This window comes from Taeniopygia guttata, chromosome 2 (assembly GCF_048771995.1).
Source record: "Taeniopygia guttata chromosome 2, bTaeGut7.mat, whole genome shotgun sequence".
NCBI classification, from domain to species: domain Eukaryota; kingdom Metazoa; phylum Chordata; class Aves; order Passeriformes; family Estrildidae; genus Taeniopygia; species Taeniopygia guttata.
Genome location: NC_133026.1, coordinates 135,762,560 through 135,781,277, shown reverse-complemented (window position 1 = coordinate 135,781,277; position 18,718 = coordinate 135,762,560). Strand labels below are relative to the sequence as shown.

The window sequence follows — 18,718 nt, the reverse complement described above, 5'->3', positions numbered from 1 at the left end:
GCATCTTCTATTGTTGCCATCTGTGTTTTCCCCACAGTCTGCACAGTAAAATTTTGTCCTGTGTGCTAATTCCAAACCTTCTCCTCTGTTAGGTCTGGTATTAAGACCTTTCTGTTTGCCATCTGCCCTTAAATTCTTGTATGGTATCTTATCTTATGGAGACGTCCTTCTTTGACAGTACTTGTGACATTTCATTGTGCTCTTTAAATCTTTACAGAGCCCCTCTCTATTAACAAGAAATAAATCAAACACAACATTTTTCTTAGTCATCTCCTTTAGTACCTGTATCAAGAAGTTGCCAACCAGGTGTTCTAGGAATTTTCTGGACCTGTTTCTCTCAGCTGTGTAATGTTCACAGTTAACATCTGTAAAGTTGAAGTTCTCAACTTCAGTTTGGTTTAAGAGACAGCCTTAATGCTGTATCAGGACCTCTTAGCAGTAGCCAAAACACTGGTGTGTCATCAACATGTTCTAGCAACCAATACAAAGCACAGCCCTATGAGATCTGCTGTGGGGAAAGGTGACTCCATTCCAGCCATACCCAATACACTTTACACTGCTCACTGTGGATATAGAAAGACTGTCTTGCATTTTTCTCCTGAAATTTTTCCATGTCAACACTAAGATTAGTTTATTCTGCTGCACCAGAAAACAGCTTGTCCTCAAGTTACATTCTTAAACAATTCTCTTTGGAGTATGTGCACCAAAGTGATAGCTAAGAGAGGATTTAATTCCTTCCTGGAAGAGAAATATACAGGAAAAAGGTTCATTGTTCTGAAAAGCATGAGCTCATAGGAGAAGCAAATAATTTTATGGTTCTTGTCTTACATAATAAAAACCAAACCATACTGCTGCTGATCATTAATCACTGCAGGTGAAATCATGTAACACCTTTTTTTTTTTTCTTCAGGAAAAAAAGAGTTTTAAAATGCTCTGCAGTTTTGTAGCACTTTGTGAATATTACAGAAGCCTAGCCTAAAACTTGCTTGACAACCTTTGTATTACTTTAGGATAAAGTACGACTATGTTTATTTTTCTTTGTGTTGTGAGCATCTCCATAAATATTTTATCACAACATGCACACCTTTAATTTTAGTTTAGTGGTAGCATTCTTTTACTGCTTTATCTAATGTCACTGTGCTGACCTTCAGCAGCCTAACTCCATTGTAACTTAAGTTTTAAGGTTGGATATAAATATTCTTCACCTTAATTAATTATTAGGTATATTTAAAAAAAAAAATTATAATGTAAGAATATGTCTTGATTTACTGATTTTTTCCAGTGGAGGAAGAAATTCCTATGTGTAATTTAACCAGAAGCCCATAGAATACCAGCTTGTAGTGAATGCCTTCAAAGATATTTTCTCTGCGTTTTTGTTTCTTAAGCTTTCTTTCAAATGTCTTGTGATGTTTTCAATCTCTATGTTATCTTAAAAGCAGCATAGTGACATTTTTGCTGGAACAATTCTTATTTTCAGGAAACTGTCCAGTACTAAGGAAGTGATCTTTGAATCATTGAAACTATGGGTTCTTTTGAATACAATACATAGAAGAGTGGACTATTGCATAGTGACAGAAGTACTACTTCTGACCATTTATGGTGGGGCAATAATGAAGTGTTTCATGATAAAATTTTCCTATAATGCTAGTTAAAAACTTTCCCTAAATATGATAGTGCAAAGGAGCAGATTGTAAAGGCAGTGCAAGCTATAGGTCTTGCATGAGATTGGAAGGTAAACAGCAATTTTTATCAGCTTCAGGTTGAACATTGAGTTCTGACAATGAGAGTAATTGCTGCATAATTGCTGTTTTGTTCTAAGAGTTTGTTGATTTGCTGAGGCCCAGGTGTATTTTATTTGCTGGCATCTCACTTGGAGTAATAAATCTATAATTATCTCCATCTACTTTGTGGGGAAAAATGCTGTACTCATAGTGGTACAGTGGAAGTGGCCCAGGGTGTTTGAGATTGTTAAGTTTCCCTGCCAAGAAATCATGCTCTTTGAGTCAGAAACAGTAAACAAGTTATAGCTGCTCTTTTGACTCATAGTATTAATCACTGCTTCAAAATCAATGAAGCTTCTGAGAAAGAGAACAGATTTAATTTCACTTTTTTCACTTCATCATCTGTATTTTATTTTCGTAAGTAAATGAAAATGGAAATGGGCAGTGTAAAGTAAACCTTATGCTTATCAGGCTATTCATTCTGTCATTTGCTTCAATCCTTTCAACTCAGCTATCAAGTGGTGTATGCACAATTTGAATAAAAGTTATTGCATCTTCAAGTGCTTTGACAAAACTCCTTTAAATACAAATTTTTTTTAGTAACATAGAATGGTTTAGCTTGATATTTCCTGAATTACATGAACTGTATTTTCTCTTTCTTATCATATTTAATGGAAATGCCATTAATAGAGACTATGAAAAATGAGGCCATTAGACCTAAAACAAAGACATTGTGTTGTGTATCAAGGAAAATTACAATATTAATGAACTATTGTAGTTGAATATGTTTTGAATCAGTCTGAATAAGTTCTTTTGCTTGTGATCCTAATTTCTCTTATATTTCTGTTTCAATATAATGTTTCAATAAATAACATTGCTATTTATATTCCAAGTTGTATAAGCTGTCAGTAAGGTTTAGTACAGCAAGAGAGTGGACATGAGAAAGAAAAAACAACAGGAAGAAGAAATGAGGTTCTTCTGTATTTTTTACATGGTTATGTTCAGTGTCCTGTAGTTGATCTAAAGCTTATAGTTTAGAAAAGCATTAAATCATCCATTAAGTATCATTATAATTTAGAAGCCACACTTTTAGTTTCAATCATTTTGATTTTTATCTTTAAAAGTTTGATATTGAATTGGATGTATATGAAATTTGGAATGCTACACTTTCCTCTCATGCTCTTTAGATATTTCTTAGTCTTTTATTTCATGTGCAAATATGCACTTAAAACAGATCACATGCAACTTATAGATAAATTTATTTCAATACATTGACTGAAAAATTTACTCTCATCATCACATTGACATTTTTCTAATATTTTAGTATTACAGATTGGACACACTGTCATAGTAGTAATCTTCCTGATGTAGAGGGGAAGTTCCTGTCTAAATTTTAGTTATTATTCTCCCATCCATATGCAAATAAACTTTTTTCCCTAATTTGTATATTTTATGTTTTAACCATAACTGAGAGTGATACAATAAAACATGTTATTGGTAAATCCAATTAATTACTTTGAAGATTAATCATAATTTCCTAAGTAAGAGAAGAACTAATTTAATTATTTTTTACAGTTTAGAAACTCTGAAATTTAACTGTTTTTTGGACTGAAGTTATCTGTATCCAATAGCTATCTCACTTGAAGTGCTTATGAGTAAATTCAAACAAAACACTTAGTAGCTTTAAAGACCATGATTTCAGGAAAATGCATTCCATTGTGACCAGTAAAAAAAAAGCAAACAAACAAACAAACAAAAAAAAACCAAAAAAAAACCACAATAACCTTTTTGATAAGTTCTAACTTTCTTGCACACTGAATCAATGACCTGAAATTTGGCAAGGGGATATCCAGATTCAGTTTGTAAAATTCTGATTTGCATAGGCTTACTCACTTGCTTAAGAGGATTTAGCTTATATAAACTGAAATCCCCAAGAGCTTAGTCCAAGCTGCAGTCTTATCAGCACTCCTAGCAAGGTTTCTCTCTCTTATTATTACTTTCTTTTTTGGGGGGTAGGGAGTGCAAGAGCATTCCACTTCTAACTTGGAAAAAGCCTATATTCAACAGCTGGGTTTAGATGAAATTTATATGCATCTCTGTGCTTGATAACCTTGGCTGACTGCAGTATGTCCACAAAGCTGCTCCCACTCTCCCTCCTCACCAGAACAAAGGAAGAAAATAAGATGAAAAAACTCATTGGTTGAGATGAGAATGGGAGATAACATACCAGTTATTGTCATAGACAAACAGACTCAACTAAAAAAAATTAATTTGATTTATTGCCAAATAAAAACAAAGTAGGATACTGCAAATTGAAAACCAAGCTAAAAAATTTCCTCCACTTCCTCTTTTTACCAGACTCCATTCCTTTATTCCAACCTCTTCTAACTTTTCCTTCACCTGAGCAGTAAGGGTGGATCGGCAATGGGGAATGGGATTTGTGGCCAGTTCATAACATTTGGTCTTTGTCACTCCCTCCTCATGCTCTTCCCCTGATTTAGTATGGAGTCCTCTGCATTGTCTGTAGTTCTTTTAGACCTGCTCTAGCATGAGTCCTTTCCATGGGGTGTGGTCCTTCAGGAATGGACTGCTCCACTAGTTGCAGGTCCTTTCAGGGCTTATCCACTTTCTGCAACGTGGGAGCATCCACAGGCTCCAGCAGAGATTTCCATGTTCTGCAGACAGCCAGCCTGCTTCCCTGTGACCTTCACCATGGGCTACAGGAGCATGTCTGCTCTGTCACCTGGAGCACCTCTTCCCCTTCCTTCTCTGACCTTCATGTTTGCAGGGCTGCTTCTCACATATTTTTATTGATCTTCTGTCACAGTTGCTTTGCAGCAATTTTTTACTTTCTTAAATATGTTTTCACAAGGGCACTACCATTGTTTCTGGTGTCCAACTTTGACCAGAAGTAGGTCCTTCTTGGAGCTGGCTCTGTCCAACATGGGAGCAGCCTCTTCTCACAGAGGTCACTTCTGCAGAACCCTGACTACCAAAACCTTGTTGTCTAAGCCCAGTACAAATGTATTAAATGAGTTTTGGAGCAAGACCTGCTTTGTGTTCATCGAGTTGATATGGGAAATGTCTTGTGTGTGTGTGTGTGTTTGCCAGAGAACAGTATTTGTTCTGCATTTTGGGATTGAGGTTTTTTGTGTGTTTGGTTTTAGTCTGTTGTAGTCTCCTTTTGGAAAGATATAGTTGCCTAGTCTCAGAAGGGAATAACTGATCGAACTAGAAAGAAGCAGGTTGAAGGATCATTGAAATAGAAGCTTGTGAAAGAAAACAAGCCACATAAGTAAGTCTTGGTAACTGTTTCTCTAGAGACTTTCCTTTTTGTTCTGTTCTATGACCTTCTGAAAAAGGCAAAAGCAAGGCAGAACTAACTGTCTTACATCTTGACTAGATGTTTAGCTCAGCAAAACTGAAAAAGTTTAAGTGACAATAAAGTTGCTACCAAATTAAAACCTTGGTAGTGATCTATAGTCACATGTATATTCAGAACATGGAACAATTATGAAAGGTATCAGAGGACAAATTTATTGATTGCCGTTAAAGAAGAATTGCAGAGCTGGTGAAGGTTGTCTTGATCAATAGATTTGAAAGGTTCAACAGATAATATATTATCTGCAAATAGATTCACTGTTGTCACAGACCAACTCTGTATGTATCATAGATACATTCTTGATATTAACTTCAACAGATAGAAGTCCAACAAGTTTGGACTTCTATCTGCACCCATTTACCATTAAAGATGAAAAAGGAGACCACTATTTATAGGAAAAGGATCAAAATTATCTGTACAATGCTGACTCCCATATTGCCAGAAAAATATTCCTTGAATTAGTTCATTTTCATTTATATGTTCTTCGAAAGCATACTGAGAGTTGGAGATGAAGCTATTTAGTCCAGTGAAACATTTTATTTTCTTAAAGGTTTTCTAAAGTGGAGTGAAAGGCCTTTGTCAAATCATCAATGACAAAAATGAGATTCCTGTTACTTATATTATTAAAACATGGTATTGCATGTTCTTATCATAACCTAGAATATTTTGTAAACATCAAAGAAACACATTCTCTACAGCACAATTTCTTTAGGATGATTAACAACATGCTTAAATTTTATTTAGTCTGTGGAAGAAAACCAGTCTTATTTTAAAATAAGAAAGGCTTCTACCACTTAAATAAAGATAATTCAGACACATAAATGATAGTATTTTTGTAACTGCTAATAAATGGATTTTAGTTTTAATGTTACCTTGAAAATTACTTCAGAAATTGCTGCATATGGTGATTGCCCATTCACATTTTTTTTCCTTTTGACACATCAAGCAGTAACCACTCGTCTAAGGAATAATCGGTGTATTCACATTGAAAGTGTTCATGTAAAGGATTGCAGACTTAGATAAAATTCCTTACTATTACTTTTCCATCTATTCTTCCTTGAGAGTGCCTAGTGTCTATAGTTCCATAAGGAAAGCTAATAATGTAGTTGTCTGCTACTAAAAGTTATACTAAGGGAGAACTGATGAAATTCATAGATATTTTCTCTCTTTAAACAAAACTACTTAATTTCTTGTGGTTTAACTATGTGATATAGAACACCAGAATGTCAAACTGTATTTTACATTTTAAATTTAAAAAGTTATATGAAATGTTCTTCAAATTATTCAGTGATCCATCTTTGGTCCAGTTAAAGTCATGTACATTGAGGAAAAGTCATCCTGAATTAGTTTACTATGCCCCAATGCAGTTGCTCCAGATTGAAGTAGCTGCATAATGAAAGCAAACATAATATTCCTCCTTACATCCCATTGTCTAGGTTCATGGTAGAGGGAGATTAGCTGAAGAAGAAAGATGTGATTGATTAAAAGCTATAGTGTTTTGGAAGCAAAGGGGATTGAACAGGCAGACAGGAATGTAACGATACATATACACACTGCAGTTTCAGAACACAATGTCTCTCTTGACATGCATCTTCACATCAAAATTATACTGAAACAAAGCAAGTATCACCTCAATATGACTGAAGGAGAAAGACCAAACTGACAGGGTTTGGGACAGTATAGTTATGAAGGCAAGAGAAACCTCTTGAGGCAGCATAGATGAAATACAAATATGGTCGCTAATTCTCACAATTTTAACTGAAATTCTTTAAGTGATAAAATACCAGCTGTTTTTGCAAGCAAATCTGGAATTTAACAAGATACTATGATTTAACAACATTTCATCAGAAATTTAGGAAATATTCCAGTTTTTGTTAATGTTTAATATGAATGAAATGTCTCACGATGTGGTTAAATTGTGTGGATAGAGTTCTACATAACAGTTCATTTTCTAAATGTAAAATAAGAGAGCAACTTATTTTATTGGAGGTGGTTATTATTTAAAACCCCACAGGGCTCATTCATTAGCCAGGCCATCCTATTTCTGGGTGACTAGTAAATAGCTCAACTTTAGATATGGAACACAGTCCTGAATAGGAAGAGAAGGAATATGTATATCCATAACATCTATAAGTACCTAAAATATATAACAGGATGTAGTTACGAAATATATTATGCTAGTAGTAGAAAACTTCAGATAAATTAAATTATGGAATAAAAATCATGTAGATATATCTGCCATCCCTCTGAAAAATCTATTGTCATGAAGAATGGTCGTTACTTGTTTTCTTTATACTAGAAATATTGAGTGTTTGGGATATACATAAAACATTACTTTTAATGGTGTCTGCCATTGTTTTCTTACTTCATTCTCCAAGGACCTTCATCTGACTTTCCTGTGATGTAATTAGAAAAATCATCCTCCTTTAATTAATTAGCCCCGGTTTTTTCTTTGTGAAATGTTTACATTCTGGTTCATCAATTTTTATGATCAAGAAATGAGAAGTATCCTAACAATTGGCACAATTCAGCAAGGGCAAAGAAAGTTATCACCACCTACACAGTAGGGAAATAATAACTCTTTCTTTATAAATTTATTTTCTCCCCATAGAATTTGAACAGCCTAGAACTCACCCTATACCCTTGAATGGCTGTTCTGTATAGCACATTATAGACTAAACATCTCATTAATTCATATAGGGAAAAGACTGTAAGCTTAAATCCTTCTCATCATCTCCTTTCCTCCTTTGCATGCCTGTTTCTTCTGTAGAGGGACCCAGGAGCACAGAGAAGGTGCTGGAACACTGTAATGGGTGCCTCACCTGGAGCAGTCAGGCACAGATGGAATTTTCTTATAGTTTGTGTATGGGCATTATTCCATTCTGTTTGTATTTAAAAACAATGCAAGATTCATTCCCTATCTATACACCTGACAATTGCTAAAAAAATAGCCCCACTACAGATTATAAAAGATTCTTCTTTCTTATATTTTAGACAAACAAGGAAGGAAAAAAAATGAAATAAATATAAAAACTATTCTGGTCAGAATTGAGGGTGAGAAAATCACACTAGCTGTTCTGGGTAAAAATAGTGGTTAAGGTGAAACAAATTTTTTTATATATCTGGATTTCCCAAGACATGGAATCTGATCAAAATCTGATCAAAATCTGATCATTAGAAGGAAGTAAGGGAATTGATAACCTTTAAAATACAACTGAAAATCACATGGAAATCAACATTTTATTTTCTCACATATGAACTTCCATCCTTTGTTTATAAAAGTACTCACACTTTAACAGCAATAGGGAATACAAAAAACTATCTCTTTTATTTGAATATACATACAAATGTTGTAATATTTAAGAGAAGGACTTTTAGGTGATTCAAATTTCTCTTTCTTTACAGATACCTAAATCCTATTACAAATAAATGTAACCAATCTCCAATCTATTATCATGTAAATTAGTTGAGAATCATCTAAGACTGCTGAAGTTGGTCCAAAACTCTTTGTCTGCTACGTATCTTTAAGATTATGTTTTATGATTATACATCCTATGAAGACACACGGTGTAATTTGCATTCTTTATTACCCTGATTTACACTGATAAATGTATATGTTCTTAATTAATAAGTTATTAGCTTTTATTTTTCCAATTTTTGCTTTTTCTGTGTCTTTTCTCCTTAATATTTAGGTTTGAATTTTCAGGATAATGTAGATGATTGATTCTGTCTGAATGTCAGGTGCCCACCAAAGTGTCTCTATCACTCTGCTCCTCAGCAGGATGGGGGAGATTAAATATAACAAAAGGTTTATGGATCAAGATAAGACCACAGTTACCAGTCACATGGGATGCAAAACAGTCTTGGCTTGGAGAAATCAATTTAATTTGCTGCCAAACAAAATCAGAGTAGGATAATGAGAAATAAATAACTAAAATTTTAAACACTTTCCTTGTTCCCCCCCCTCCAAACTCCTCCTTTCTTCTTGGTCTTAACTTTATTCCAGAATTCTCTCTCTTCTCCCTCTCAGTGGCACAGGAGGACAGGGAATGGGGACTGGTCAGTTCATCACATGTTGTCTCTGCTGTTGCTTCCTCTTCATGGGGAAGGACTCCTCACACCTTTCCTCTGCTCCAGCTTGAGGTCCCTCCCATGTGGGGCAGTCTTCCACAAACTTCTCCAACATGGGCTCTTCCCACAGGCTGTGGTTCTTCCCAGTGTGCTCTACCATGGGTCCCTTTTATGGGCACAGTCCTTCCACTATCAAAACCTTGGCACACAAACCTGAAGATGATTATACCAACACTGGTTCCTTGGCCTTTGCAAGCAAAAGTTACACAAATTGTCTTCCTTATTTGAGATATTCAAAAGCTGCTTGGACACAATCCTGGGCAACATGTCTGGGATGACCTTTCTTGAGCAGGGAGGTTGGACCAGATGACTCACTGTGCTCCCTTCCAGCCTCACCTATTCTGTGATTCTGTGAAATATACGATGGTATGTTTTTCTACATTTTTGAATAAGAAAATCCTGCATTGGGAACATAAGCATAACAATTTCACAACTAAGTTAGATATATGTATTCAGTAATGTGTATATAAATTGAACATACCATGGTATCTCAAAGTGGGATTACATAAATTTTTAACGCATTATCTTGCAAAATGTCAGTGTGTCCATATATGGTGGTGAATGCCTGTAGCTTTTGCATAAAGAATTCAAATATCAAACAGCAAGTTTTATCTTTTTTTGAATCACATACTTGAAATTTCTTTTCACATACTAGTATTTAGTTCACCCAGTATTCTTAGTTTCAAAAAAATACAATATAATGAATTCAAATGCTCTTTTACTAATGACTAAACAAACCTAGTTGTGTGTCATATTTCCTTTGATGAAGTTAGTAAAACAAATAATGAGCATTATTCTGAGATGTTGTTAAAGTTAAGAATGTTTGGTCTTGCTTGACGTTCCCCTGAAGGACTACAGATTTTTAATCTCTGCTGAAGTGATAACAGATCTTCCGTATTGCACTTTTCCAGTTTGCATTAGTGATCTCTTTTCTTTCATATTCATTTTCATTATAGGAATCACATTCTTATCTTTTATTTATTCTTGAGTTACAGGGATGGAAAGATAGACAAGTTACCCCTTCAAACCCTAACTCCAGTGCATTTCTGTCAAAATGCATTTGTGTAGTAAGTGACCATTTCTTTTCCCCAAGGCCCCCTTCAATTACCTTCAAAATGGGCTTGTCCTTCATACAAAAAGAAGGGTAAGAATAAAAAACCCATTCCTATCTTGCTATACTAGGGGCTATTGTAGCCTGGGGCTCTCCCTTTCAGTAAATCACTGGTTAGAAATCTGCAAAATCTTTCCATGAGATATACAAAAAGTAGTGTAAGGATAATTTAAAATTAAAGGAAATGGTTATCTTAACTTTCTTATTCTTTTACATTTCCCTTAACCTGATATGTTTTCTAGATATTTCTTGTTAGAATATTTTGCAAATATTTACTTAATTCAGTGCTGTGAAACTGCTAATTGTATAGATTTTTTTTTAGGATAATTGCTTTTTTCAAACCTAAATTGTTGCAACAGGAGTTTATCTTTTAATAAAAAGATGACTTTCTAACATCACCAGAAATCATCCCTCCTTTTGCTGTTAATGTCCTTCTTTGTGACATAATTTCTGAAAACAAAAATGGATTTTCTTTTCTATCTCAAAAAACTTAAAACACAAAATAATATGCCTTATTCATTGTTAACAAATTTAACAAATTTTATTTATGAGTAGAAGTTATTTTCCCGTTTATAAGGCTACAAAAGAAAAAAAAAAGACTATTTACCAGAAATAATATTATCATAAGGTGTTATTTTTTTCCTTAGGCACGGATAGCAATACTTATCTTTTGTATCACAGTGGTAGTTATCACAGGAAAACAAATATCCATCCTAGCCATCTCTTTGTGATTAACATGAAGTGCAAATCTCAGAATCATAATCATGATCCATAAAAGAGAACAAAAACCAATATGTAACACTACAAAGTAACCAAAATGTAAAATAATATACAAAAGTGTGCTTAGCCAACAAATTTACTTTTGACTTTTCAAGATAGCTGATACATACAATAAACATATTCCAAATCCTTACACTAATATACTACAGAAATAGTGTTTCTAAATGAAAATATACTCTGTAACAATTTCTGCTGGGAATTGCACCTTTTTTTACATCTGCATTACATGAAAGAGAGCATTATAATTACTAATATTTTAGTCCAAAAAATACACTAAGCAGTGAAGTCTTATATGCAGTTTTATTGATGGGCATTCAAGTTATATTCCAGAAAAGTAGCCCATATACCTTCTCTTTCTCTTCACTATTTGGTGCCTCACACTGAAATTTCCAATTTTATAGTTATAGGGGTTTTTATGTTTTATTTATGGCATGAATAATTAGGCTGTCTGAAAATTTACTGGTTTTCTGCTAATCGTAAAACAACAGTAAATTATTTGTGTTTATCATGAATGAATTATTTACAATGAGGAACTAGTATTTTTCAAGAAGAAGGGCTCTGTCAAGCTCTGGACCTAACTGTGGAGCCTTCCCCATTTATTTTCCCTGTTGCCACTGTGGCCTCCCTGGGTCACGATCATCACTGTAGCCACACACTGCTACCCCTAACTTCTTAGGAATTTTTGAAACAAAATATGTAGTGCAGGGAAGCTGAAACACAAGTGGTAGAAATAGCAGTAAAAAATGTGATTTTCATTTACTCCTTAGTGAATTAAAATAAATATTAATTTAAATAAATATTTATACACTTTCCTAAAATCATACTATTTAAAATGATTATCTGACAAAGACCCAGGAAGCAGCTTGGATTTTTCTTCTCTGTTTTAAAGAAAGTTTATTGACATTCTCTAAAGAAATCTAAGAAGTATTTGCACTTTAATTAAAAAAAAAAAAGCAACTAAATAGCAACAAAACCCCCCAAAAAAATAGAAAATCAAACCCAATCATTTCTGCTCCTGTGGAAAACTAAGTAATGACTGAAATAGTTTGTTTCAAATTCAGAGATGAACTGATGCTAATAAAAAATTTAGAAAGTGTATAAAAGTGTTGCAAGCAATGTATCCAGGAAAGTTTTAAAAGTAATGAAGGAAATATTTGCTATAAATTTAAATTAATACAAATGGGTTTTAGGGATGCTTTAATTAATTTAAAATCATTATTCATACAATATTTTGTTCAACTTTGTTTATGAAAGCAAATTCAGCATAAGGCTATGGATGTAATGTCTCAAATACAGCAATCACATAGAACTTTTTTTCCAACTAGCTCCTGTAAATTATTTTACTCTGCCTAATGATTTTTTGAATGCAAGCCCAGTTCCTTTAAGTCTGAAAAGGGATAATTTTGGTCTGCTTGCATCTTTTCAAATTTGAGAAAAAAGCATGGAATCTCTTGCCCAGCTACATCAGACTAGAAGCCCCAAAAGAGGCTAAATTGAAGTATTTATAAGTACAGTTACTGCTCAGTATATATTGTTTGAGAAAACTACAGTAAGTTACATGATGTAGTCACTTGCTGGAGAACTAGTTTACAGAATACATGTGTTTATAGAATGCATTTGTTTTCCCAAATGAAATATGAAATTACTTAGACTCTTAGGATAGTATTAATCTACCAGGACAGCCTAGAAAAACTTTATATTTCTTTGGAAATTACAAAAATGAGCAGTTCTGTAGGTTTGACATTAACAGTCCCATGAAAATTGAAGACAAAAGGGTGAGTTTGTGTGTTCTTTGGTATAGCTTATGCTGTTTTCTCAGGAAATTTGTAACTTTTTTTTTTTTTTTTTGCGGTCTGTGATCTCATGATAAATTGACTCTGGTTTTATCCTTTTATAACAATGAATTATATCAATCCTTTCCTAGAACTGTTTGGAAAAATACAAATAAACAAAAAGAAATATACATGGGGTTTTTTTGCTTTTTATTCGATGGTTTTCTTTTTTGTTTTTGTTTTCTTTATCCAAACAGAATAATCAGGCCTTTCAAAACTCTGTGGAGTATTTTTTTAAATAATCTTCAACTCTTTTTCAGTCTTTCATTAAAATGAAATATTCTTTATTTGTTTTGTGTCACATTTTAATTGTATTTAGAATGTTAATATCTGAAAGCTTTGAGAAATCAAGTGTATGCTGCTGAAAATATTACCCTAGAAAAATTGTTTGAGTTAAAATCAAAACACTTGCTATTCTGTTTTTATCCTTTTATTAAAACTATCATTTATGGAAATGTGAGAAAAAGAGAAAAAACTTCAAGTCCTTTAAAGAGAAAACATCAAACTATGGCACAGGGATGTTTGTTGCTGTTATTACTTGTACATTTTTAGAAGATTCTTTCATGCCTGTAAGCAATGAAAGTTCAAAACAGGATGCAGCTTGAGAGAATATCATAGCTCAAATATTTGTAGAAATAGTAATCATTCAGATTCCTTGCAGTTAAGGCTACTGAGGTAAAGCATGATTTGACTATAGATAAATTATTTTTTGCATATGTTTACATAATGTTTGTGTATAAAAATTGTATATTTATGTCTAGCCTCATTTTTATTATGGACAATTATTTTGGTGCCACCACTCCCTTATATGCCATGTCATTGTCACCTCAATTTGAACTGTATTGCAACATGGACAGTATTTACACATTGGGGAGCTGGTCTCTGTCTCTACTTTTAAGAGTTCATGTTCTACTAGCAATATTTTACTTAATGATATTGCTGTTTAAAATTTTATGAAATAAAATAGGGTAGAAATACTTTTCCTCATATCCTTTAATTTTCAAGTATTTCATAAACACAAAGAATTTTGATTTTTCTAATCCCTTGTACACAACCACTCACTCATTCTTCCTGGTGGTATTCCTAAGTTAAATTTCCTCCCTAAGAACCTGGCAGATAGAATCAGACTCAGTGGCGCATTTTGACAGCTGTTCTTATGCAGATGATTTTAATTTACTTAGAATTTTCTACATGTCAGCATATACATGCAGCAAGTTGTTTTATTCTTCTATAAATAAATTCCTTATTTATTTCAACAGAAATTGAAAAAGAAAGCTGTGGGGATCCTGGAACGCCACTGTATGGTATTAGAGAAGGGGATGGATTTTCTAATCGTGATGTTTTAAGGTTTGAGTGTCAGTTTGGATTTGAATTAATTGGAGAGAAATCTATCATTTGCCAAGAAAACAACCAGTGGTCTGCAAACATACCAATCTGTATTTGTATGTATCAAATATTTTCTTCTTATTATTTTTAAAGCATTTTGATAAGATTTACTTATAGGTAATTATTTGGGTGATTGATTTTGGAGTTAGTAAAATGGTATTAACCCTCCTGACAGGATTAATTTACTTTTTCTTGGCAGGTTTGCCTGATGTACATGCCCAAGGAACAGGTTCTAAAACTGCTAAAATATTTTTTCTCTTATACCAATTCTTAAAGCAATTCTCTTTGTGTGCTTTGATGAAGTAGTTTATTATTGGCTTTTTTGGGTAGGATTCTGTTGATTTTATTACGTAAATTATGTATGATAAAATTTTGATATCCAGTCTTATAAATAAATATATTTCCTCCGATTAGAAGTTGCTGAATTGAAATCAAGAGTCTAAATTATTTACATTTCCCCCATGTATTTTATATAAATACCTATTAGCACTTAAATTATCATAAATATTTATAGCTCTCTTCCAGTAGCATTATACAGCATAAGTAAAACTTTTGCATTATATAGCATAAGTTGTATTATATAGCACAGGTATTTACAATGTTGTGATAATTATTTGTGGCAGCACCTTTCTTAACTTTTCCACTAAATAGTATGGATCAAATATATACAGAGTGCAATCAGTTGCTTTCATCTCTGCAACTCAATTTAATATGGCACAGCTGAATTTATTGAATATAATATGTTATCCTGATAACAACAAAACATCTTGTCTCTTTGAGGCTTCTCAATTTCTTGTGCCTCTGTGTGAACAACAAATGATAAGGGCGCTATTGACTTTCTGCCCCTTTAATGTGCTTAGTGGGAGGTCTGCTCATCTAAGCAGTTCCCTACAAGAGAAAATAAGTGGTGCCAAGTGATTGTTATTAAGGGTAAATTGTAAGGACTGCCATGGATTTCCAATGCAACAAATATATTCTTTATTTCTTGTGGGGTCTGCTTGAGAGGTAGTTTTATTGAAAGGAAGGGAATATGAAAATTATAAAAAACAACCCTCTTTCCAGATTCACATATTACCCTAAATAATGGATTATTCAGTTGAGGTACTCACTAAGTTTTAAGATTTCTTGCAAAAAACTTAGTACTGAAACTGAAGTGTTTCATTCTATTGTCTAATTAATCTCTCCCTTTTTTGGCAGTTCCTTGTCTTTCCAATTTCACTGCACCGATGGGAACAGTTCTTTCACCTGATTATCCAGAGGGATATGGGAATAATTTAAACTGTATCTGGACAATAATTTCAGACCCTGGGAGTCGAATTCATCTCTCCTTTAATGACTTTGACTTGGAATCTCAGTTTGACTTCCTTGCAGTTAAAGATGGTGACTCTGTAGATTCCCCCATAATTGGAACATTTACTGGTGCTGAAGTTCCTTCCCATCTTACCAGTAATGGTCATATTTTGCGTCTGGAATTTCAAGCTGACCATTCCATGTCAGGACGTGGATTTAACATCACTTATAACAGTGAGTAATTGCAGTTTTTGTGTGTGTGGTTTTGTTTTCAACATACAGTCTAGGAGATAAGGTAAAGTATTTAAATATGATTCTATGTTAATACATCTTCAAGTAAATCCTATATACCTAAAAATTACTAATATAGATGTCTGGATTATTGTTCAAATACTGTGCTAGGGCTGAAAATACATATATTCTCATTTATGGCTTTAGAGATCATTGTGATAGGAGTGTTTGGCAGACTGAAAAATTAGGCTAGATCCAAATTGTATAATAGGACTTTATTAAATTTTCTGAAAATGCAATGCCACATAATATTTATCACCACCACTGCCTGTACAAAACTGTTCTTGAAAACTCATATGTTCATCTGTGAACATATGTAATATCCTGGAGCTGATGGCTTCAGTCTTTGCTCGCTCCTAGTCACTGCAGCTCAGTGAGTAGCCATAGGAGCTCTTTGATCAGTCAAACCACAATAGACATGTCTTTTTTTTTTTTTTTTTTTTTTTTTTTGCTGTTTTACCTTCTTTACTTACTGACCACATAATACTAATTGAAGGTGATATCAAATATCCACTCAAACACTAACTACCATTAACATTTATTAATCTTTTTGCTGCCAAAACTGTTATATTTCTTCTGAAACACATATGAAGAACTGCCTACCTTGCATTGATAGCAAGTAATTTGGTATTTATTCCACAATAAAATCCAGACAGGATATAATCCCAGCAAGATACGCTGTGAAACATTCCTGGGAGCACATGCAAAATTAAGTTTTGTCACTCCAGCAGAATCCTGAAGTATTAGACTTGCTGCTATGTGTAAAGTGTGATAGGGAAAAGAGAGCATCTAGTAGGGGGTACCCTTCAACCAGAGCTTCTCCACCTCATCAATCCCCTCACATCTAGATATTTGGATTTCTTTCTTTTTCTTTCTTTCTTTCTGGTAGTAGGGATAGCAGAGTTTTCCATGCCAACAGATAAAAAAAATAAGCAAAATACTATAAATATTTTGATATTTCCAAAATGTGATGTCATGTGTAATTAGTCCCATTCCTGTCTTTCTCCCAGACATCTGAGCATATATATAATTCCAGAGGCTTGCTTGAGATGTAAGAGAATATACAACAACATGATTTGATGGAGAGCATATCTCCCTCCCTGTGTTACCTGCTGGCCTGTACAAAAAAAATACTTTGTTGTTAAGGTTTTTTTTACTCTTAAAAAGCCTAAACTACCTCTTGAATCAAGAAGGAAATGAGAGATTAAGTTAGGTTGGTAATTCTGAGACCCAGACTTCACATTTTTCTCAAACAAATGTTAACAGTTAATATTATTTTCATAAAAATTCAAGGACTGAATTCCCCTGTGGCTGTTTACTTTTCTCACATCATCTTTCACCTCTCCATCTTTTTTTTTCTCTTTTTATTTTTGTTTTGGTTTAGGTTGTCAGTCTTTCAGAGGATTATTTATTAAGATCTACATTAAACATTTCCTATCTCTGGGTAGGAAAGAGATAAACTGACACCGGATTGGTTTGTAAACATTATTTTTCTGATATTGTGTTATATTTATGCTCTCAGCCCTCTGATTCCTCCTCAGATCATTTGTTACAAATATAGAATGTAAGCATGAAGAACATGTGGTATCTTCTTACTGGTTTTTATAGGGAAAGTCATCATTTCAAACTAACCTTTGACTTGTAGCTGCATATCTCCATACTGTAACTAAATATTGGAAGGTAGGGGGTTATTCAGAGCTATTGAAATATGAAATCAGTTATAAGGAACATTAGATACTCAATCCATATTTATTTACAGAAGTTTTAACATTTGCTCTTTATTTTCTTTTGTCTCATGTCCTTTTAACATTTATAACAGTTCTCTTTACTTTTAAAGTTTCATTGTAGTGTGCTCAATGCTGTCAAGCCTAAATCTTGTGCTGTGAAAACCAAAATCAGTTATTGGAGGATCTAAGGTAGTCTTCTAGGATAAAAATTAGAGCTGTGTATAATTAGATTTTCTCACGTCATACCATTTCGCAAAACTATAACTAAATTTAGGTCAGTTAATGTAGAATTTATAATGAAAATGAAAGATGGAGAAGATTAGCATGGAATGCTCCTTATGTTTCATTCATAATTTGAAATGAACTAATTCTTTAAATACTCTCAATACTTCAGATCTAACATTTTAGTGACACAGACATGTTAGTTATCAGACAAATTCTGCTTCTTTAAAAAATTTGCAGACTTCTTTGCACATGTAGTTGTTTGATCATGTCATTTAAATTGTGCACCAATAGTATCAAGTGATACAATTTTAATGTTAAAAAGAAGCAACAATTCAATATTAACTTTTACCTGTTGTATATTGAAAACAATTAACTCTGAAAAGAATTTAAAACATTTTACACATTTGAGCAGTTTAACGCATTTATATTTTTATTTATTTTCATGGGTGTGTTGTGCATATGCCTGCTAAACTCTGCAGCTAAAATCTACTCACAGAAACAATACCTCCAAATAATGTCCCTACTATTTCTTCAATAAAGACAGCTGCAATCTGATAAATTACAGAAGTAATCTTTCGATATTAAATAAAGGCCAAAAGAGATGATAGAAAAGGAGTGAATAGAAATTCAGTCTGTCTTAGCATTTGTAAACCCAAAGTTAATTAAAAATATCTGTTTTCTGCTAACACTCCAGTTGATATATTCCAAAGCTATCAGTCTCTTTTTGCCCCTTTTAAGAGTAAAAACAGTATATCACGGAAACAGTATGTCTTGATCAATCTTTTCTAATAAGAATGTAGGCTAGTAATGTAAATAACTTCATTGATGTTTTTGAGGTGTAG

The 18,718-nt window shown here is 33.3% G+C and overlaps 1 protein-coding gene across 4 annotated transcripts in view; it reads left to right on the top strand.

Moving 5' to 3' along the window:
- The window catches only part of CSMD3 (CUB and Sushi multiple domains 3), a 574,229-nt gene that overhangs the window by 307,011 nt on the left and 248,500 nt on the right, over positions 1–18,718 (top strand). For all 4 annotated transcript variants that reach the window (XM_032747038.3, XM_032747036.3, XM_032747040.3 and 1 more), the window contains 2 exons: positions 14,217–14,399; positions 15,541–15,867. In XM_032747038.3, the coding sequence (XP_032602929.2) occupies positions 14,217–14,399; positions 15,541–15,867 (510 nt within the window). The remainder of the gene's footprint in view (positions 1–14,216; positions 14,400–15,540; positions 15,868–18,718) is intronic.